At 37.8% G+C, this 18584-nt stretch overlaps 1 protein-coding gene across 1 annotated transcript in view; it reads left to right on the forward strand.

The window, feature by feature from the left end:
- The window catches only part of POU6F2 (POU class 6 homeobox 2), a 64783-nt gene continuing 58017 nt past the window's right edge, over positions 11819 to 18584 (forward strand). The window contains exons 1-3 of the mRNA XM_021386363.1: positions 11819 to 11896; positions 16242 to 16388; positions 17901 to 18117. Coding sequence (XP_021242038.1) covers positions 11819 to 11896; positions 16242 to 16388; positions 17901 to 18117 — 442 coding nt within the window. The remainder of the gene's footprint in view (positions 11897 to 16241; positions 16389 to 17900; positions 18118 to 18584) is intronic.

Consider the following 18584-nt stretch of genomic DNA (forward strand, 5'->3'; position numbering starts at 1 on the left):
TATTTCTTGTTTTTCCTTTAATATACCTTATCACCTATATTAGATGATAATCTGTATTAGGCTGTTATTTGATAGTTAAAATTTATAGAACGATCCTTCATTTCGTGTATTTTCTATTGCACATTTCTTACATGCACATGCACTAAGTAGTGGACTTCAGTCTCAGTCCTAAAGGCAACCAATTCAACAGGAATTGCTTTTTTGTTTCTTACTGATGTCCTTTTTTCTCAGTTTTCTTCTTATGCCTACTTTCTTTTGTAATTTGGCTTCAAGTATATTCTTGATAAAAGTTTGGTAAATATGTTCCATGTACAACAGAATTGTGGAGCTACTTTCTTCTTATTGTCACTTGATTATTCTGCAATACTGTAATTTGATTATTTGTCCATCTATTATTACTTTTAAGTTTCCAGATTCATAGTGTTAGGACTTGACCCTTACCTTGCTTAAATAGATATAAGCAAAGAGTAGGCGCCCAAATGCACTAGCTTTTTTCAAAATATACCTCCTTTTGCAAAATAGAGAGTAGTCCAGGTATAATTAGATTGCACACATTTATCCCAGTGCCTTTATTACTGCTTATCCAAACCTAAACACTTGCAAAGAACCAGACGTAAACCTCAGCTGCATAAGGAGAATCTTAATTTGAGATTCCCCACCAACATCATCTGCTGAGTTCCCCTGAGTAGAACACTGCCTCCACTTTGGGTTCTGGCGACTTGATTTTGAACATTCAAAGGCACCCGGAACTCAAACTGCTCCATGGGATAGCATGCAGTATCCAACTCAAATTTCTTTCCCCAAGCAAAGAATAGGCAGTGGCAAGGAAGGAAAAGCATGTTTAAGTAAGAATACCCTGAAAGGAAGTAGGATTGCTGATACTTGAAAAAATATCTACCCAGGAATCACAAATATGCACAAAACACAAATTAGGCCAATTAAAGCAGTCTTTCCAGGACTGTTGGTGACATGGGGAGCAGGCTGCCACCTGGGCACATGTGGAAGTAAGGCCATCTGTGCCCCAGCATTGACAAGATGAGAGGAGGACAGGAGGTCCTGGTGCTGTCCACCTTGCCAGCAACCTTCTCCACAACAGCCACTTGTATGGATGAGTGGATGAGATCCTGCATCTGTGACAATTTAGCTATGTCTCCCAGCTAGTGCCAGTCATAAATAAGGGGCCCATAAGTCTCTAAAGTAGCTCTTCAAGTCAAGCTCTTGTGGCTTGACATAAAATTTTTACCCTGATTTTATTACCCTTAACAGCTATATGATGAGGATCATTTATATAAGTGAGTCGTCTTTTCTGCATAATAAGACAAAGCGAAGGTCTAGAGCTCAAGTAAGCATTATATGAGTTACTGTAACTCATTTTAAAACAGGACTTGATAAAGTCAAGATACCACATGTGACATTTACTATGAGAGCGTGAATAAACAAAAAGACAGAAGGAATGGAAAAAAATGTGTCAGGGATTTCCCTACCACTGCAATAGCAAGTTGAGTAGCTGATTTATCCTTTGAAAAGTGTCCAGAGCATTAATGGTAGAATTAGTGTTCTTTAAAGAAATATATCTTGTCACATAGCAACTTCCAAGACAAGGCTTTCATTTATGCTAGGTGTTCTGATAATGTAAGCCAGCCAAGTTGAAGCAGTTAATCTATAAATAGCAGCAAATTCAGAAATATGTAAGTCTGAAAGTAATGCCTCCTAATTACTTCCATGGAAATTACAACAGATACAGAGCACAATAATACTATTTGATAGAGCGAATTCTCAGCTACGAAACACAGGTTTTCAACATTGTCACCACCATTAGCTATGCATATTATCCAGCAATGAACAAGAGCCTGCATACTGCGCTTGTAAACATCTGCACCAGCAGAGGTGACCCATAGCCACTGTTGCCACTGCTGAAGTGCACCACCCATTGCCTCACTGTGCTCACATCCATTTTTTGGTCCCCATAAACATTTAGCAAGTATCAATGAATGTCAGTGGGGAAAATTTTTTCCACCTGGAGGAATTCAGTGACACACCTTTGATTCTTTCCATGTCAGACGCCATTTGATCAGACTGACCCTCTGCTGCCATCTAACACGCAGCAACAACATGTAATGGTATATTGGTAGGAATGTTCAATCCTTACTGCCATTCCACCAACATCCACCTCTGACGTCATAAGCCAATATAGTAAAATAGGAGGCATTACTTTCGGAGCAGCCCTCGTATGTACTGTGTTTACCTGGTTCTACTTTTTGCTAATTATGTAAAGTCAGTCTTCACTTTAAAATAGCCCCTTGTAGTAGTTTTTTACTATTTCTGTGCTTCTTAGTTAAAGACCTATATCTCACAAATAGCTTTCATAGTCATTCATTCTAGTTGTGTTTATTAACTTCTGTGCCTCAGAGGAATTTTTTGGCCACCATTAATATCTCCTGTATGTATACTATGGCAGTGGCTTAAATGCCCAATGTACATAAATATCCGTATCACTGTGCAGGTACTGTGCAGCAAATAGGAAGAAATATTCTGCTTGCAGTTTGACCCTGAAATAAGGAAATTGGTTTTAATTTGCTTCTTGCCTTACTTCAGTACACATGCATACGTAATCCAGTCCTAATGGACTTTCATGTGTATTATCTAAAAAGAAAACAAATAAACAGGATCAAAGAAAGGCAGGTTTTTTTTATTCTCATTTTTCAGACAGGAAATTAAAGAAGGGAAAATATATGGAAGAATTGGACCCCTAGTGAGATTTCCAGGCCTCTGCCCAGAGACCCTAATCACAAGATTTCCTTCCTCCTCAAACATAATTATTACTATTTTCATCACATACATTTTGGAAAGTTTTTCATGTTTCCACATGAAATACTAATTTTCTAACCCTGAACTTTCCTTTTAAGCAAAATCAATGAAAAGCTATTGTTGCTTTTACAAATGCCAGGGAGAATTATTACCATCACAGGCAAAAATAAAAAAGATATTTTCACCCTCAGTAGATTGAATTACTGATAAATAACCTTATAATTACTGTATAAAGCACCCTGTTTTAACACTGTTTTTAATGTCCTTAAAGTTTCAGATTTATTTTTCATGAGCCGGTATCAGTGAGCTAAATTCTTCCATGCTGTAAGTTGGTGCAATTATGCTGACCTCCATGGGACTCCACCTGTTACACTGATGACTCTCAAGAGGCACGCTATTTTTGGATGAATATTAGTTAGGAACAAGAAGACAGAGGTCAGATTTCTCTGACACTTGTTTAAATAACCAGAGTAATTTTCTTGACATCAAAGGAAGTATTTTGGACTTCTAGCAGTATACCAGGTAAATCTGCTTTAAATTAGGTAGTTGTCAGACCGCTGGGGAGAAGACTTTTGATCTTTCCTGGTGAGGGATTCAATAGTGGAAACGCAAGGGAGCCCTTGAGTGGTATTGAGCTTGCCAAACAGACCCTCGTCCCTCACTCCCTGCAGATCAGATCAGGTGCCCTAACAACCTGCTATTCTCAACTCACTCATGATCTTCAGCAGTGAGAAAGAAAATTCCACCTCAGCACTCTCACATGACTCTTTCATCCACAACCAAAACAACTAGCTCCTGGAACCATGCAAAAGCATCAATTTCTGGTTTGGTTTAGATAGTTCAACTTGTTTGCCTCTTCTAGCTGATGGACGTTCACCAGGTCTTCTGAAAGTCAGAGTCCTTGTCAATCTCTGAGCTAAAGTTAAGAGGACTGTGACCTGCCTTCTGATTGCCATAGCTGAAAGAGGGAACAATTCAATGCAGAATGACTGCACCCTCCTTTTGTAATCAAGTAATATTTCCTTAAAACTGCTCCATTCCTTTTCTATTTGTTTTCTCCCACTGTGGTAAGAAACCAGACAAGTGCCCTGCAGTTTGTGTTTTTTTTACTCTACCTCCTAATAATCACTGGCCTGATATTGCATGTACAATATGAACATTAGGTGTAGTGAGAAAATCCCATCTTAACTGCAGTCAGACTGAGTTCACCACACGTTCTGCCTTCTTTGAGATATGTTAGAAGAACTACATTTTCTGACTAGATTGCCTACAAAATCATTTTTGATCCTTGGTTTACCTCTTCTACTGACAGGATTACCAGTGACACCTGCCTATACCAGTGGCTGCAAAAAGACCTACAGACTGTGCTCTTTCCAAATAAATATTTTGGCAAATAGCTAAGAACACATATGTGTTCTTACCATGCCAGAAGGGGGGGAGATTAGGAAAAAGGCACATAAGAATTATTTCTTTGAAGTATTTCCACTCGATCGTAAAACATCCATCTGTGAGGGTGATCTACCTTAAATTTCCTTTCAAGAAATCATTTTGGTCTACCGTAAATGTTTCATGTGACCTACAGTTTATTTCTTTTCCATTTTTTTTTTTTCATTTCATTTCAGATCCACCTGAGCTGAGTTTTGTTATTGTTTTGGGGCTTTTTTTTTTGAGGGGGCTGGTAGGGTGTTTGGAGGGAATTTTTGAGTCTGCAAATAGAAAAACTTATTACTTCAACATCTGTAGATGTATACATGTTATGCCTTCCTACTTCAGTGAATGACTTCTGTAGTTCACAATGGCCTAAATGCCAAAGTTAAAATGAAAAAAAAAAAAGAAGATGAACCATATTTCTGGTGCAGATTTTATTTAAACAAAATATCAGTGTAATTAACTAACACCAGAATTTCACATCCAAATGTTTTTTTTTTTCAACTTTTTCCCTTCTATCAGCAGATTTGTAGCCTATAAGAACTAAAGGGGATGATTCTGATAGTAGTTACTTCTATTTTACCCAACTGCAACTCTACTGACCTCATTACACTTACACCAGCTTTATATCAACACAGAGAAAAATCAGAATCAGACCAAGAACATAGAACTTGCATTATTTTTAGTACAAAAAAACAACAAGACTCTTGTTTTGTAAAGCACAAGAAATGCTACAGGGCCCATAAATATTTTGTGAATCTAGTCTACAGGTAAAAGTAGGAAATACTTAGAACATGAAGAAATTCGTCTGTCTATTGACAGTGCCTTATGGAAGAACAAGATTCTAGGTACAATAAGGCAATAATGAATTTAATGAAAAAGCTACAGACATTCTGATTGTAAGCTGAGCTGCTGCTGAAAAAGATGCTACATATTTTTGCCCATATAGCAGAATTCCTTGTCTATGAGTAGATTTCCATTGATAATAAATATGGAGGAAATTATTTATTATAAATGATAATTAGACTTTCCCCAGGCTATGCATTCAGCCAGTAGCAGATACTGAATAATAACACAGGCTTTTTTTCTGACATTCACCCTCCATACAAAAAAAGGGTGATAGGAGCTAAATCTTGCCATGACTTTTGTTTAATATGCAGTACTATCAGCACAGGAGAAAATTAACATTTGCATGTGACTTTGTGTAATCACATGTGTAACACAGAGTATGTCACATCTCTTCTTTATCTGTGAAGCAGACAGATCACAGTCATAAGAACACACTAACACACGCTCTTGGGTTTACTCAGGATTGTATTTGGACTTGCATACAGTCTAACTTCAAGCAGTCATTGCAGGATCTCAGGCTTAGATTTTAACCACTTTGGAATTGATCCTTGCAGCAAAAAAAAATCCTCCATTTATACTTGCAGTCATCACTCACATTCAGCTACCAGCAGTTCTTCTGTTACCTCAAGCAATATGGAGCTATGCTTTTGTTATAAGAGGATCTCAGTTTCATATACCCTCTTGCCATCAATTTATAGTGCCTAGCGCCATGGCAATTACAAAGACCTCAGAAACAATACATTGCTAGCCTATATGTTTTTAATTATATTTCCAAGTTTCATTTGCTGTTGGCAACTTGATGTTATTTTGATTTTGCTGAGATGAAATATGTGAGTTTCAAATACAGCTTTGAAATTGATTAGGAATTAATATGGCAGCATTACAAATGCAGTAGATTTAGTGCTGCTTTTGCAGCTCTGCGCGAACTCCCATATGGAAGAGCTATTGCAACCAGGTCCAGAGTGACTTGAACAAACTGGCTGGAGATAAGAGGTCAGAGAAAAGGAATGAAATAAGTAAAATCAGACAGAAAACTGCATTCTGTAAAAGGACTCCACTCACTCCCCAAAAAAGAGAAAAGAAAAAAAGCAACCAAGCCACAAAAAACTACTGGAGTTCTAGAAAGGTGAGACATAGCTGGAGAAAAAAAAAAAAGCTTTCAGGGCAATGAGTGATTTTAAAATAACTGGTAAATGAGTTCTCTGCACCTCTCAGAAGAGCATTCCCCAAATTAAACCTGGAATCACCCAGTTGCCACCAGCCCAGCCCAGCTCCTCGCTGTTCCTAAGGCAGGATGTACGGCTCATGTGGGGAGCAGGATTCTCTCTGCCACCAAATCAGATGGAAGTGCCAGGGAGAGAATGTGGAAATGTTTCAAATATGAGTGCATTGCACTATTAACCCTTCTTCCTTTCTTATTGTGTAGGAAATACACCAAAGGCACAATTTTTGTCATGTTAAATATGCAGTAGTTACCCGGGTATATGTAGATTTACATACAGAGCAGGACTACTTGTGAAAAAGAGAATAATGTGTGTATGTATGTACAAGAGAGTTTTTTAAGTTCTGTGTTCTATCCTCCGGCAGCTGGTGGCTTCTTATGGTTACAGTCAAGCCTTCCAGAGGTGAATGTGGCTGCAGGTTGCCGCTAGCTGAGATGCAGTATGCCCACATAGTGGCAGCACAAGGAGATCATAGAATCATAGAATGGCCACAGCCTCAGATGTGTACCTTGCTCTGTCTTAAGGAAAGGAGCAGCAGAGATAACCCTCCACTGACACAGAGACAGCAAAGAGTTGAACAAAGTCCCTGTCCATCACTGGACACTCAAAACTGTAGTAAAGTACTAAAATAAAGCAGGAAGAAAAATGTTAATAGTGGCCTTCTTAGGGAACCCTCAGTATCCATTTTTGCATACTCCTTCCCCTCACATGGACTTTCAATCAGGTTGCTTGTTTTTCACTGCAATCACTCACTCCTTACATTAACTTTATTAGAACTGTGAATTTGACTTCAGGGTTTTCAAATGAAGCATTTGTTTCAAGTTTGTTCATGCTTCTCAAATCTCATTTTATATAGTGAGATTTCTGCAAAACTCAAGCTTATAATTAAAAATCCATTTCTCAACTGACTCGGTAGCTCATACACTCTCCATGCAAACTCTGAAAATATACAGATGACTTCTCAAACACATGGCACCAATTATGGTGTTTAAGTCATTTTAATTTTAGGTGAACTGAAGATACTGCAGAGCATTAAATTTTTCCCACTTTCTAGGTTCCTGAATTCAGAATCAGATCTGGATTTTGAACTGACCTCTGTCTTTGCCATTAATCTTTCCACTGCACTCAGAAGTCATCTACACCATTTTGAATCAAATTGATGTGTCTTTTAAGGCCAAGCTGGAAGCTGAAAGCAGCAAAAAGAAAAATATGCCACACAGTTTCACTTGGAGATCTGATCGTGCCCATATTCAAGTCAATGAGACTTCAGTGTAAGCACTTGGCTTACATGGTGGCAGACCTTTTCAGTGATGCTATTGCATTGTAAATAAATGAAAAAATCCAGATGTATTTCCAGCTTCGAAAATGAGCAGATCAGCTGGCATACAATTTTTAAAGAATCTGTTAGATGTACTCAGTCAGAAATGTGTTTGTAAGTACTTAGTCTTTGAAGGACTTTACCTAACAGTCTGGGTTTTAAAATGAATATTCAAATAAAACAATCAGGGCATGCATAGTAGGATTGCATATTGTACTGTAAAACAAGACTTTTAGAAAGATTTTCTCAAATACCCAATGTGAATTCTCATATTTTCATGATGTGACCTCACATGGCATTTTTAACATTTGTAGGTTCGTTATCCTTTATATATGCAAATTGTCACATTTGCATGTACTTGTGCCATTCACACATTCAAATTAAAGGCAAATAAATGTTTTAGATTCAAGAGATTGATTTGTGGTGTCTCACAATTGACACACTTTCTACAGAAGCTAGATCATGGAGACCCAAGTTCTGGGCTCTTATCTAAGAAGACAGATGGCACTTTCCTTTCAATAAGAGTTCATTTTTTAGCAGCAAGAGAGCCCTGAAGTAACCATTTTTCTTGTGGGGAAAACATCTTTCAGAAGCCAGATAAATCATTCTAAAATAGACAAACACAGAGAAACTAATCAACATGAAATGAGCTGATTGGCAACCCCTTTCAGAAAGTTTAGGAGATGCTCTTTCCTTTCATGCTTGTCACACACAGGAACTTCTTGGAAAATGAAAGAACTCACATTTTTTTTCAATACTCTTCTGTCTCACTGATGCAATTTATGATTAGTACAGCTGTAAAATTTCATAAAGTCAGATGACTCCCTTGAGAGCAGCCCTGGGGAGAAGGACTTGGGGGTCCTGCTGGACGAGAAGCTGGACATGAGCCAGCAGCGTGCGCTGACAGCCCGGAAGGCCAACAGTGTTCTGGGCTGCATTAAAAGAGGAGTGGCCAGCAGGGAGAGGGAGGTGGTGGTCCCCCTCTACTTGGCTCTTGTGAGGCCCCATCTGGAGTACTGTGTCCAGGCCTGGGGCCCCCGGTACAAGAAAGACGCAGAGCTCTTGGAACGAGTTCAGAGGAGGGCCACCAAGATGATCAGAGGGCTGGAGCACCTCTCCTGTGAAGAAAGGTTGAGGGAACTGGACTTGTTTAGTTTGGAGAAGAGAAGGCTCTGGGGCGACCTCATTGTGGCCTTCCAGTACTTGAAGGGAGAGTATAAACAGGCAGGGGAACGATTGTTCACAAGGGTGGATAGTGATAGGACAAGGGGGAATGGTTTTAAACTGAGACAGGGGAGATTTAGGTTAGATAGAATGAGAAAGTTTTTTCACACATAGGGTGGTGATGCACTGGAACAGGTTGCCCAAGGACGCTGTGGATGCCCCATCCCTGGAGGTATTCAAGGCAAGGCTGGATGTGGCTCTGGGCAGCCTGGTCTAGTGGCTGGTGACCCTGCACTCAACAGGGAGGTTGAGACTAGATGATCTTTGAGGTCCTTTTCAACCCAGGATATTCTATGATTCTATGATGTAAATTCCTTATATCTACTGTGCATTTACATGATGCATGAAATATACAATTGTAGATGTTTCAAAGAGCCCTCAAACATAAAGGTAGCTAGCCATACTCAATGAAGGTGATTGTTTAATTCAAATCTGGGACAGTGTGTGTCAGCTGATGCAGATCAGAAACATTCAGTAAGTAAAAGTGATAAATGCAATGTCTTAGGAACCCACAAAACTAGTGTGTGGGTAGTCTGAAAGTACTGACCAACTGCTAAAGGAGTCAGTCAGCTGCTCTTTGTAGTTACATGTTTTTTCAATATTTCTAATATATTATTTGTTGCCTGCCTGTATATACATACTTATTTTTTTCCTTTTCTTTTTGTTAAATATAAATGACGCAAGAACAGACATGCTAGCATCTTCTATGTACCTTATCTCATATGGATAGACCCAAATAGGATCCCTTTCCTCTCATTCCCTTTACTCTCTTTTCTCTCCATCTCTAATGGAGCAGAAATAAAAATGGCTATGGTGGTTTCCACTCATGCCTTGCCTCTGTCCTAATATCTTCTTCATTATTCACGTTGCCAGCAGTTTGGTCCTGAAACTCTGCTCTTAATTTGCTTTGCCATGGCTCTATTCTGATTTGACTAGCAGTACCTTGTTTACAAGGTACTGTGAGAAATTTTGTGCGTTGTCCTCTCCCCATGTCATATCAGGGTGTACATGAGTGCTGCGTGCTTCCCATCACCTCAGGTCGCGTCACTTTGCATTGAATCAAGTCATGTCACATCACTGATGCCACTATCAGTACTTATTCATGATAGAAAATTCAGCATAGATTTAGACAGCAAGTAGCTCAGCCACAATAAATGTATATAATGAGCACATTAAGTGTCTGTGAGAACCAGATATTTTAAGTGTCCCTGACAGTCAGTGCTTTCAGATATTCCAGGATCCTTGTCTCTACACTGTATTCTGCACATAAATATCTGAGATATGTGCATATACTAAAATGTCTGTCTAAGCAACCTATTTAGAACTCTATCTGCAAGCATTTGCAAATACAGACCTGTGCATTACTGGATGGGTTGGTTATTGTAACTATATTGCATAGTATAAAGGCTGTTCATATCCTAGCTCTGTAGAAATAACAGTTGTTGACAGATACATTTTTTTCATAATTTGGGATTTGCTTCAAGCATTTGCCTGCTGGGGCATATTTACATGAGTTATGCATGATTAGGCTCTATGACAGCCACTTTATTGGACATCTTACCCTGTTGTTCATTTATAAAAGTTAAATGTTGTAATTATCCTATTACATAAACAAAACAGAATGCTGGGGGGTGGGGTGGTATCAAAATTAAAAAAAAAAAAGTCTCTGTAATCTGAAATATATAGTGCTCCCGAAATGTTGGGCCATAGTATCCTTCTGTATAAAATAACTTATTTTGTTTTGTGTTACTTATTGATTCTTGCTTGCATTTCTTGGGATCTGCATGCTCACAAATTTATTGAAAATATGACTTATTTTTGCTTAAGACTCTAAAGATAAACTGACAGAGTGCAGGCACCCACAGTTGAAAATTTATCTGCAAAACTCTATATATTGACTTAGTGGTCTTCTTATTGTTGATTATTATAAATATTTCTTTGCTACTCACCCCTGTGACATCTAGGTGCTTTCCCAGGATTAAGCTGAATCAGTCTTTCCTGTGTCTTTTTTTAAAATTCCTTCAGGAATTTAATTCCTTCGGGTCCAGGGAGCTATCTATTGTTAGAAGGTATACACGCATATTTAAAACAATTAGGAATATAACCATCAATGCTATGCAGTGAATTTACCAGAAGAGCCACTGAGAACATCCAGGGAAACTGTACTTTCTCATCAACTCATTTATGTTTAGAAACTGAATATATGGGGATATATATGGAATGCTCTGCTCCTATGCCTGCAAGGTGTTGAAGATATTTTCGTGCTGCTGTTACTACATACAGTCTGCTGTTACTGGCAGGGGATGCCATGCTGGGTTAGCTTCGGCTGACAGCCAGTTGCCCACCCAACTGCTCATCCATCTTCTCAGTGGGATGTGGGAGAAAAATAAGATGAGAAAGCCCATGGGTCAGGATAGAGACTGGGAGACTGCTCACCAATTACTGTAATTGACAAAGAATACTCAAATTAGAATCATAGAATGGTTTGGGTTGGAATCCACCTTTAAGATCATCTAGTTCCAAACTCCTGCTATAGGCAGGGACGCCTCCCACTAGACCAGGTTGCTCAAAGCCCTATCCAGCCTGGCCTTGAATGCTTCCAGGGAGGGGGTATCCACAACCTCACTGGGCAACCTGTTCCAGTGTCTCACCACTTTGTAACACCTAGTCTAAATCTACCCTCTTCCAGTTTAAATCCATTTCTTCCCATCCTGTCGCTGCATGCCCTTATAACAAGTCCCTCCCCAGCTTTCCTGTAGACCCCTTCAGGTACTGGAAGGCTGCTATAAGGTCTCCTCAGACTCTTCTCTTCTCTAGGCTGAAGACCTCCTTAGCCTGTCCTCATAGTGGAAGTGCTCCAGCCCTCTAATCATCAACTTGTGGAAAATTACTTTATTACCAGTGAAAGTGTACTTGGATTGTGAGAAACAAAAAGGCCAACACTAAAGCAACACCTTTCCTCCCCACCATGCCCAGCTCATCTCTGCTCCTTCATTCCTGCCTCCACCAGCCAGTGCTGCAAGGGTCAAGGGGCTATGGTCCGCCTGTAACAGCTCCCTCCTCTGCACACTTTTACCTGCTCTGGCATTGGCTCTCCACAGGTCACAGCTGCCATCATGAAATACGCATCTGCTCCAGTGTGGGATCCTCCAAGGACTGCAGGGTGGACAACTGCTCCATTGTGTAGTTCTTCTCATAATCTAAACTTACAGTTCGCATAAGTTCATAGTAAAGGATTCCTATAAAAGGAAATGCAGTGCTAATAAAGATTTCATTTCTATGTTCATTTTTCACGTAGTCTGGATAGAAAAGAAAATTGTCATGTGTTTCTGATTGAGAGCCATTGCTAAATTTTTCTCGACTTCTGAGGTTATTTAAATCAAAGGGGTTTGCTGTCCCTTGAAGAACATTGGTTTAGGCAAATGCAGCTGATCTTGTGTGAAGCTTTCTAGTGAAAGGATTGCCTGAGAACATAAGAAACTGAGGATCTGTCAATCTCTAATCAAACATATTTGCTTTTCTACACTAATTTCCTAACTAGGAGGTATACAAAAATATGAGAAAAGCCTTCCTGGAAAACACAGATACTCTTAGTTTTACTAAGAAGGTATACTTGGTGTTGTTCCACAATATGTCCCTCCCTCCACTGTTACTGCATTCAGATAGAATATCTTCACTCTTAGGCTCTCCAAGATATTCTTTAGAAAAGCTACAAGATCTAACTTTATTCTAATACTAACATTACATAAAGTGACCTTACCTTTCAGGTTACAGTCACATTTTTTCACGTAATGCTCTGGTATTCTGAAATGTTTTGGCTTTTCATTTCATCAGTGAAATGATCTATTTTTCTCTATACATTTGCTGAATGACTGATATCGTAATGAGTAAAAATGATTTTTTTTTCATTGCCAAACCAATGGAATGAAAATTCTACAGGATAAGCACTTTAAAGAGAAATGTAAAATTACTGCCTAGGCTATCACATCCAATGTTGTATTCAGCAATACATGAACAGTTGTTCAGTTTCTCACAGCAAATTCACCAAGATATTTAGTTGGCTTTGGAAAAAAAAGGGGGAGAAAACATTATTCCAGAAGAAAAAAGTAATTATAGCTCTCAAGAAGCTGCTTTTTGCAGTGACTCTACCACACTTTTCTTGAAATTGTTCCTTAAGAAGACTATTTCTTAAGCTTAAAAAATCTCACATCACGTGTCAGTTTTTGGATCTTTAAAGTAGTGCCTCTTTCATTTCTCCATCATTATACAGGGTAGTTTTGTTTGTGTGAGTTCTGTTTCCTGCAGTAGAATGGCTCCTACGCTGTGTTAGAGCAAAACAATTTTCCTTTAAAAGTTCTGCTTTGGGAAGTCAGAAAAATGTACTGAAGCTACTCGGTTATTATCAGATTCTTCCTCATAAAGTTTACTTCTCCAAATAATCATGTCATTAACAGAGGCATCCTTGAGAAAACTCGCCTATTCCTCTGAGATCACTGTTATGGTTGGTGTTTTGAGTGGGAGCAGAAGCTTTGGCACTGGAATTGACAGCTCCAAATGAACTCATTATTTAAATACAGAAACAAAATAAAAAGATCATCTTGTGGGATCTTTCATCTTTATATTTCTCGTATTTCTATTAAGTGTTCGCAGGGATCCAACCCGTATTGAGAAATGGAATAAATCTCTCAAGTCAGAGAGATATATTATATATATATAAAAATATATATTATAATATAAATATATATAATATATATATAAAATATATATTATATATTAAAATATATATTAAATATATATTATATTTAAACTGAGAGCAAGATAAAATATGTCAGAAGTTACCTTGAGGTCCAGATGTAATGAAATGAGATGGATTTCTCCATCCCCAATTAGCACTTGATACAGAAGAGGTCAAATTAGTAAAGTGTAACTTGCAGTCAACAGCTTCCAAAACACTCAAAGAAAAATGTATCTCCTCTTCTTAATCAGACTTATGAATAGATAGGGATGTTTTTATATGCATTTGGAAGACTCTTATCCTGTGAGCTGGCCCATTCACTGTGATTTTTCCTGGAACATAGTACTACCCAGGGAACCTATGCATATCATAGCTTCTGCCATCATTTTTAATAAGTAGCTTATCTCTATGATGCAACTAAAAGCAATCCTGAGTGTCTCCAGGGTTTGCTGTAATTAAATTTTATTGTTGTATTTGAAAATGTACCGTTTTTGAAAAGTGGAGCAGAAAAAAAAAATGAAAAGAAGATTCTGGGAGATGATAGTCTGATTTTTAAAAGGTTTTAACCCTTTGCAGTTTCCAGATTCACAAGTTTACATATGCTCCGCAAACAATTTCCTAGATGCGACTGAAGAGGTAAACTACAGAAGCTGGTGTATTTTATTAGCTGATGTCAGATAACTGTGCAAAGATTATTTATACTTATAGTCAGATGCTGTAGTATCATAGAAGCAGAAATCTGTGGGTGTCGACTGGGAAGGCCTTTTCTGAAAGTCATACAGTCTGGCTGCTGACCTTTCTCCAAATATTTACAGATTGAAGGTGGTTACCCCAAGTTCCACTGCTGGCCACAAAGTGGTATAGAGGAAGACAGAATTTACCAGCTTCTAATTTGGGGAATAAATAAATGTATCTGTTTTGAACAAGAAATAGGCAGATTTATCTATTCTGCTATCTGTTATCTGCTGCACTCACCTACATCTGGGCTCACACCTTGTACAGGCAATGGAATTGTCTGCACTCTATACTCAGAGACTGAACTTTGCCTCAGTGGTTGTGCTCATCTTTGCTTTTTTCCGCAGCTCCTCAAGACTCCTAATCAAGTAGTTTTTTGCTGTTTCCCCCTTTGTACTTTATTCCTGCTTGGTTTTCTTGCCATGGGGTACAGCGGGCTGGTTTTGGAGATACATATAACAATTCTTTCCAAATCAAAACACTTCCTCCAACAATGTCATCTTTTCTGTCTAGCACTGCTACTAATCTTTATTTAGTTATTTACTTTACAATTTCTAGAGGGATTGGATGTGCCCAAGGCACCCCTTTAGGCAACACTTTATATCAAGGTTCCATTTATAAATACTTCATGAAGGGCTAATGAATGATTAATAGATGTTTTAATGTATGACCAATCAATTGTTGTAGATTTCGTAACGTTCAACAGACAAGTAGGTTTCTTATAAGCATAGATTATAACCATATCTGACATCTTCTACTGATGAGCTTCTAAACATCAATAACATACACACTCCTCATATCTGTAACATGCTTAAAACATCTTCTAATCACTGGTTAATTTTTTATAGCCTATTTTGAAGCAGAGCCTGTCTGTAGAGCACATCCCTAACTGGGTCTGTGACTTTCCATTTCTATAGGATTGTAAATTTTCTTTTCATGTAAAGACTTGGAACTCCTTTTAATTTGAACTCAAATGTCAAGTTTTTCTGAGTTAGCTTCTGCATTTTCACATCAGCCTAAGGAAAAGTTCCCAGCATTTTTTTGAAAATTTGTTCATTCTCAGAAGAGGATGAAAAAATATAAAATTTAAAATGATCCAGTGAACAAGGCATCTCCCAAAGGACATTTCATTCTGACAGGGGAACACACCTTTCACATGTTTGATAAACTTAAGTGGTGATAGAAAAGAGTAAAGCCACGGGTGTGCTCTGTGCTTTATATGGAGCGCCCGGGTAAACCAGACTGAACTGGGCATTACAACTCACTTCCTGAAAACTTACCTATGTCAGTCTTAATCATTTGCAGCTGACAAACAGCAAGTTGCTTAGCAACTTTTCAACAGATTTTGCAATCCAGAATAGACATTTTTGAATTTGTAGTTGATTTCTATTGAACTTAATCACAGAGTTGAGACTCATGCTATGATTTACCTAGATGTTGAGTCTGAATCTTTAATGATATAAATTAAAAGGAGCTCCAGGTTTTCTTCATTTTGGGGACTTTAGTTAGTCTCTCTTCTAAATATCCCAAGCAAATATCCCTCTCGCATTCAAATAAAATGCTAATTTTTCACTAATTGCTGTAAACAGAAAGATTAAGCTGCTACATCTGTGACATTAGAATGTAGAACCTAAAGAAATACAACACGCAGAACTCACAAGAAAAAAATGTTTTTTTTTTTAAAGAGGAAGCTTTATCCTTCAGTTTTAACATGTAACTTCCTCTGGATTGTTTTGAAACCATTTGTTGTCAAAGAGACAAGAACCTGAGAAATAAGAACCCCTCAAAACTACTCAAGCTCTTTGAGTAGCCAGATTATTTTTCCCTATGTGAGCACAATCGCCTTTGTTTTATTCGGTTAGTACTCTGCGTTTCTGTGTTTGTCAAGGGTTTCTTCATGATCTTTTCTTTCTTTTTTCAGCTGGTTAACAATCCACTAGCAAGTCAAGCAGCAGCGGCTGCAGCAGCAGCAGCCATGGGCTCAATAGCAAGCTCCCAGGCTTTTGGCAATGCCCTCTCCAGTCTTCAGGGGGTCACAGGTCAACTCGTCACTAATGCACAAGGACAGGTGAGTAGAAGATGGAGGAAGCAGTGAATTCTGATGGCAGACTGATCTTGGGACCAAAATGAGTTCCACTTGTATGACAGCAATTTAAAAGTGCACATATTGAAGGTAAATAAATATTGATTTGCCAGACAAGGGAAGAAATGGGAAGTCTGAGAAGTGGAAATAAGTTAGGCACTGATGGAAACCCTTTTCAAGCTGGAAAAGGATTAGAGATTGTTTTGTTTTGTTTCAAATCCAACCTTTTGAAAACATCAAAATAGTGCAATAATACAATATTTGAAAGTCCAGTAACCCTGTGATTCTCAATAAATGTACCAGATATCTTGTTCCACTTGTACAGGTGTAGTAACAGACAACTATATAAATATGCTATTGTGCTATTAAGACAAGACTTTTTGTAAACTGTAGCATTTTGGTATTACTTCACTGTGAACCATTTCTACTAAGGTATTAAATACTTTCAGTAAAGGAACCCAAGTTAAATTTTAATGAGATATCCGTGATCAATTTAACTGGGTGGGTTTCTTATTTGCTGATTAACTAAATCAAGCAATTTGCAGTGAATCTATCAGTCTGCAATGCAAATTCAGAAGAAACTTTTGTTTTAAAATTTTCTGAACAGAAATTTGAGCAAAGTTTATAGAGTGTCTAAAATATGAATTGTATACTACTTGTATTTGAGATATTCTTATTTGTTATGAAGTATTTCAGTTTTGATCTTAGTATGATCCAGAAATATATGCATCTGAATTCATATATGTAAATAATTCTATTGATGCAACATGCTTAAGTAGTTTTCATATTGTGGCCACTGTCATTCTTTATTTCAGTTACTAGAAATGATATTAGCACAACTATTTTTTTGCATAAAATTGCTGTAGCAAATCTGTCAGTATAATTTATGACTGGAGCAGATAACTGAGTAATTTGTATGTCATTATTCTAAGCCTGACGAACTAGGTGTCCAGTGATATCAGGAGTGCTTATGTGGTTGTTAGGCCCTGGTAAACATTTATTGCAATGATGCAGCTTGTGTGATATGTGAAAGTTTAGTTTCTACTCTCACTGTTTTCTGTAGGGAACAAAAAAAACCCATGAAAAGTATGGTTTTTTTCCTGATAATTTTCCATTGTCATGTTATTGAATTGGAACAGGGGGTGTATTTTCAAATTTTGCCCATTGAAAATCAAAGACAGTACTTTATAGAATGTGCCCCATTTTTTAGCATAACTCATAAACAAAGATGCATCCTGAGCTTCACTATCCCCATCTAAGTCCCAGGAAAAAAAAAAATGCTGACCTTGTTATATTTACTGGGTGGGTGCAGAATTGTTCCATCACTACCCCGAGGGTTGAACGATGGAGCTTGTCAAAGTGAGGCCTTATCTAATGAATCATCTTATCGCAGGTGCACACCACACATATTAAAGGAGGATTGTATGAACAATGTGCCCTCTACAATAACCTTTCAATGTCTACTTTAACCCTTGTTTCAATCCCTTTTCATCAAAGGATCATTTTATGCAGCCAGCTTTAAATGGAGGCTCTCAAAAGCCTATTAAGATTTCTGGAGGGATGGGGTATTGGTTTGGAAGAGAAGTTGGTTATAATACCTATAACTCATACTCAGATCAGCTCCAACCTACAAACCTGCTTGTTTCTATCTGTGCTCCAGAGATGGTTCACAATCACCACTCACATGAGGCACTTGGCACCAAAAGTGATCATTGTAAGAGCTGAAGATATAAACCCAGACTAGTTATTCAGTAGCTTTTCCTTTATATGTTCTTCCTAGAAAACATGAATAAAGTGTAGACATTCATTGCATGTTTAAAAAAAGTTCCTACTGTGACTATATTACTGAATGAAACTACAGATTCCATCAGACTGAGCCTTGTTTATTCCACATATAATATGAAGTCCAATAATTCCACAGGTTACACAGAAAGGAAGAATATTCCACTATTTTTGGATGAAACTACAGAATCTGACTGACTAGCTCTTTTAATTAAGGGTTGTCTTTTTATTACTTATTTTTACAAATGTTTCTTGATTTATAATCAGTACTGCAGATATCACTGCAATATAAATAAATATTAAGTAGGTAAAATAACACCAATTTTTTTATAATATTCAGTGTAAAACCACATTGCTTACAGCACACTTCTGAAATTATCTGTCTGCAAAACAGGACTA

This window comes from Numida meleagris, chromosome 2 (genome assembly GCF_002078875.1).
Source record: "Numida meleagris isolate 19003 breed g44 Domestic line chromosome 2, NumMel1.0, whole genome shotgun sequence".
In the NCBI taxonomy this organism is placed as follows: Eukaryota; Metazoa; Chordata; class Aves; order Galliformes; family Numididae; genus Numida; species Numida meleagris.